The sequence below is a fragment of the Patella vulgata genome, chromosome 1 (genome assembly GCF_932274485.2).
Source record: "Patella vulgata chromosome 1, xgPatVulg1.2, whole genome shotgun sequence".
NCBI lineage: Eukaryota > Metazoa > Mollusca > Gastropoda > Patellidae > Patella > Patella vulgata.
Window position 1 is genome coordinate 4,114,571 of NC_065879.2, and position 5,528 is coordinate 4,120,098.

At 35.0% G+C, this 5,528-nt stretch overlaps 1 protein-coding gene across 1 annotated transcript; it reads left to right on the plus strand.

The window, feature by feature from the left end:
* The first annotated feature begins 2,584 nt into the window (after positions 1 to 2,584).
* LOC126814023 (acetylcholine receptor subunit alpha-type unc-38) lies at positions 2,585 to 3,775 on the plus strand. The gene is made up of 2 exons (XM_056102815.1): positions 2,585 to 2,905; positions 3,188 to 3,775. Exons 1-2 carry the CDS (start codon positions 2,723 to 2,725, stop codon positions 3,773 to 3,775), a joined length of 771 nt encoding a protein of 256 aa, XP_055958790.1. The 5' UTR covers positions 2,585 to 2,722.
* The last annotated feature ends 1,753 nt before the right edge of the window (positions 3,776 to 5,528 follow it).

The following is a 5,528-nucleotide window of genomic DNA, read 5'->3' on the forward strand; positions in this document are numbered from 1 at the left end:
AAAATTTCGGCAGGCCTATCATTCAACGTCCTTGACCCCGATCGGTAACCGTCAGCTATTTCCGACCGCTTCGACTTGACAGTTTGTTCTCCTGCGGTACAAATAAAACTGAATCAGAACAGTATTTTCTTATGGAATGTGAAGAGTATAAAGATTTGTGAAAACAATATATATATATATCCAACCGTAAACATTACTGGTCAAACCTTTTCTTTTAATAACCTCTTCAATCCATCAAGCATCATAGCCCCGAGTGTTGCAGAATTTGTAATTTATATGTCTACATAATATTATATTACTCGTATCTATTTTATGCGCTCATTATGTTTTTTTTATTGTATGCTTGGTTTATATTGTCTGTCTGTAAATTGATGCCCATGTATGACTTTCTCATCTTTACATATTGTATATGGCTGCCCTAAAAGGGCGTTCTGATGCAATCAAATTCTATTTTGTTCTTTTCTATTCTATATACACATTTACACATTCGTTAGTGTAATGGTAGACGTTACTGATTAAGCGTTGCATTATGCTCTACACTACCGCCGCCTTTAGATGGGTGGCCCTCAAGACGCAGCTATACCCAAGGTTAGGTTGTCGCTGTGAGTTTTTTTCGGAGAGAAGAGGCACTCCAACGCCCCCGTTGGCCAAACAATGTGACAAGATGCCCCGTCAAGAACCAAACCCGCTAATCCAGGCAGCTGAAAGTTTGATGCCATATTGTCTAGCCAGTTCGGCGAGACAAACTTCGATTTAACTGAAGAATTATCGATCAAAGGGAAATTGTGCCTGGACAGATATTGATCAGATATTATGTACTTTCTTCGTGCATTGCAGACCGTTTAATTGTCATCTGATACAGAGGTTTTAATAAGACGGCTTTCGCAATACCTTTGTGAAACGGGGAGTTGGATGGCTAAATGGTTAGCACCACGTGCTGTATCATAAAGACCCCTATGCGCAAGCAAATTATTGAAATAAAATTGAACCATATATGTTAGTTCTGAAATGACCTAGTTTGTGTGGAGTGGACATTAAACCAAATTTCTCTCTCTCCCTCTCTCTCTCTCTCTCTCTCTGTGAAACAGATTGATCATAATACTGTGCAACATATTGTCCATAGCTTATCTTTACTTTTTAGATGTCAAACAGAGGAGATATAAATAAATCAAATTGTAAATATACTCATCACTTCAATATAAACTCTCCAAGCTTTTAGCTAATGAGGTTTTTGATCTAAATAATTACGATATTATAATTGTGAATACATTCTATAGTTTAGAGATAATGGAAATCCATCCGCTACAAATTAATTGCATCCTTATTATTACTTTACTGTGTACAGAATAGACGTTATTGTTAGAACAAAGTAGATTTCATAAGTTCTGTTTGATCAGGATATCAAATTAGGAATGTATTAATGTTCATCATAATGTAGTTATTCAACCATGGAATAGTATTACCGTTATGTATTATAAATTATGTATGTACTATTGTTCATCATAATGTAGCTGTTATTTAGTTATGCTGCTGTAACATCAGGTGTGTTGTTTGTGCTGTCTCCAGAATTGACTACTGTTCACAAATGTATTATTGAGTTTCAAAACTGCAAGAATTCAAAGTTGTGCTGTTTAAACTTATTCAGTTTTAAGACAAATTACGTTGTTTTTGTATTTGAGAAAGTATTAATTTCAAAATATTATCTTTAACTTTAAATCGACCTTTTAACAGATCTACTCCAAGTTCTCTTCAAAATATTGTATCGTAGAAAATGTTTATTGGATGTACCTGCTCATAATTTGAAAACTGTGTGGAAAACTATTCCAGTGTAGATCAATGTGATTTTGTGTCAGTTGTAAAATCCTAATGTGACCAGCTGCTGCCAGGCAAGATACGCCCACATTTTGCAAGAGATGGATAGAGAACAAGCTAAACAAAAAGTGATTTTTCTTACAATCAAGGGTCATAATTCAGTAAGTTACGATCCGATATGCGGGAATATCAAAAGAAACCAAGATCTTTGGGTTAACTGCTATCATTAACAATACAAACTGTGAACATTTTCTGGCACCTAGAACATTACATACTGAATTGAACAGTTGAGTAACATATATGGTTTTCACTTTTTACATGCTGACTTATTTTTTTTTTATTTTAGATATAAACAGTGATCAAAATGTTCACCCATAACTGAGATTCTCTACAGGATATAACTGAGACTATCCATGGGATATAACTGACATTATCCACAGGATATAACTGAGATTATCCACAGGATATAACTGAGACTATCCATGGGATATAACTGACATTATCCACAGGATATAACTGAGATTATCTATGGAATATAACTTAGTTTTCCCAAGGAATATAACTGACATTATCCAAGGAATATAACTGACATTCTGCACATGATGTAACTGGCATTATCCAAAGAATATAACTGAGATCTGAAAGTAAGATAGATGACGTTATGGCTATTTTTCAAAGAACAACATCAACTGTTCTCTGTACCACCATCATTATATCTATGTTACTCGTCATTCCTATATATTCTTTTAACGAGTCACTGTTTATAAAAAGTCTTCTCGCTGGGTACGATCCTCTGGTACGACCAAGTCAAAATGGAGCAGACACTTATGTAACTTTATATATATCCCCTTTGTTAATAGCAGAACTGGATGAACAAAAACAACTTTTAAAGACTGCTATTGGTTGTACTATGATATGGCAAGATAACTTGTTGACATGGGAGACAGTGAATTCCACGATAACCTCTTTGATTTTACCGGCAAATTACATATGGACACCAGATATAATGATCGGCAATTCTGCTAATACCGACAACCAATTAGATACAGCCCAAAGCAAAGCTTTTGTACACAACAGACCATATAATCACCATGTCAGACTAACTGTTACCAATATATACGTTACTACATGTTCAGTTGAGGTTTTGAAATTTCCATTCGATACCCAGATATGTAAGATATTCTTAACTCCTAATGGGGGAAATTCCTCGAAAATTATTCTGAGGACAGATTCAAATACCGGTATAAACTTTGCCTTTTTTCAAAACAGTTCCGAATGGGATCTAGTTGATTTGAGTGTTCATAGTGAAATGAGTGTGGAGGGAGAAGCTCTAGGAACGTATTTTTCAATTGCTATAATAACGTTTACTTTGAAAAGGCGTGCTCTAACACATGTAGTAAACAGTCTACTTCCTGTTATCTGCCTGTCACTGTTGAATAGTTTCGTATTTATTTTACCAGCAGACGGGGGAGAAAGAACTGGCGTATCGATATCCCTGTTGTTGTCTTACGCCATTTACATGACCTACATAAAGCAAACGTTGCCATCCAATTCGGACACGCTCAGTTATTTTAGCATTTATTTAGTTTGTCTGATCTGTAAAAGTTCTCTTATTGCCATGGCAACAACCATCAGTCTTTGGCTTCATGACAAAAATAAAGCACAGGCAGTGGCGTGGTCTCCATTTACCCGTACCCCATCTCCAAAAATAATTCCTGAAGATCAGTTGATGAGGACAAAGACATCTGCTATGAAACTACAGGATATGAATTCATTTGGAGATGACAAGTTTGAGCAGGACTCCAAACTCAACAACACAAAAGTCGACTGTACATCACATGGGGCCAGGCAACCAAATGAGTGGAGCGTAAGAGCAATCAAATTTGATTGGTTTTGTTGCATATTTTTTATTAGTTGTTCATTGTTGATGCCGACTGTTTGTATTGCTCTGATGCTTACATAAGATGGCAACGGTTTTGTTGCATATTTTTTATTAGTTGTTCATTGTTGATGCCGACTGTTTGTATTGCTCTGATGCTTACATAAGATGGCAACTTGATCAAATCTTACCAATAGTAAGTAGGCCTACATCTCTTAAGCACTTGGACTGACCCAAACTGCTCAAAACCACTGTACTATGGAAGGCCAAACAGCTCTTTATTTAGTTTTCTTAATTCTTAGTTCATAGTCCTCAATTCTTATTTCTTTATTTGTTGTCATATTTCGACATTTGTACAGTAAAATTTGTATCTTAAAATCAATATTTGTGTTACAAATCAGACATTTGTCAGATCGAGCAAGCATATATACAATAAGAAAGATAGATTGCCAGGCAACGAACATACACCCACAGCAAATAAATCGTCCGGGCAGTCAACAAGGGTTGTCGCATATTTTTACTTTTTCGGTAATGAAACATTTATAATACACTAAAATCTGATTAAGAGCAACAACCCACGAAGTAATTATTAGAAAACTATTAGAATTTGTTTGGTTTTTATAAAGTTCTGCCCCATGCTAACGTTTTGTATGCAAAGCTTTTAATATCATAGATTATACTTGTTCGTCTCAAGATCTTAAACTCTGTGTATCAATCTGATGTCAATCGGATGATAACTTAAGGGCCATAACTTTGGCAGTAATTATCGGAAATCGTTGAAAATCAATAGGAATCTTCGTCTCATGAACTCAAACACTGTGTATAAATTTAAACTCAATTGGATATTAAGATTTTTTGCAGTGATCAAGGGCCATAACTCTGGCAGTAATTATCGGAAATCGCTGAAAATCAATAGGTTTCTTCGTCTCATGACCTTAAACACTGTGTATGAATAGGCTTCTTCGTCTCATGACCTCAAACACAGTGTATAAATTTAAAGTCAATCGAATATTAACTTTGGCATCAAGAGCGTCCACAAGATTTTTTGAAGTGATAAAGGGCCATAACTCTGGCAGTAATTGCCAGAAACCAATAGGCTTCCTCGTCTCATGACCATAAACACTGTGTATAAATTTAAAGTCAATCGAATATTCACTTTGGCCTCTTGAGCGTCCACAAGATGTTTTGAAGTGATCAAGAGCCATAACTCTGGCAATATTTATCGGAAATCGCTGAAAATCAATAGGTTTCTTCGTCTCATGACCTTAAACACTGTGTATGAATAGTCTTCTTTGTCTCATGACCTTCAACACTATGTATAAATTTAAAGTCAATCGGATATTAACTTTGGCCTCTAGAGCGTCCACAAGATATTTTGAAGTGATAAAGGGCCTTAACACTGGCAGTAATCAATAGGCTTCTTCGTCTCATGACCTTAAACACTGTGTATCAATTTAAAGTCAATCGGATATTTACCCTCTAGAGCGTCCAAAAGCAATTGTGGACGCCGGACCGACGGACAGGCGGGGGCGACGACAATGTGGGCGTATAAAAACAAAGTCAAAATCAAAATTATATTAAAAGCTAAAGTTCAACCAAAAGCAAAAGTTAAATCAAAACTAAAAATTAAATCAAAAGCAACAATAAAAATAAAAATAAAAATAAAAGTAAAACCAAAATGTAAATTAAAATCAAATGAAAACTAAAACCATTTTTAAAATAATTTAAAATTTAAAAGTAAAAAGCAAAATAAAAATATTTATCGGTCTTTCGCTATCATTCAACATTTTTTCACGCAAAAGTAAAATAAAAAATTTCGGTAGGCCTATCATTCAAC

Excerpts from the sequence above, each read along its gene's own strand:
- LOC126814023 (XM_056102815.1), top strand. The coding sequence starts at position 2,723 with ATGATATGGCAAGATAACTTGTTGACATGGGAGACAGTGAATTCCACG. Across the intron at positions 2,906-3,187 it reads ACAGACCATATAATCACCAT|AGGCGTGCTCTAACACATGT; the intron begins GTCAGACTAACT and ends TTTACTTTGAAA.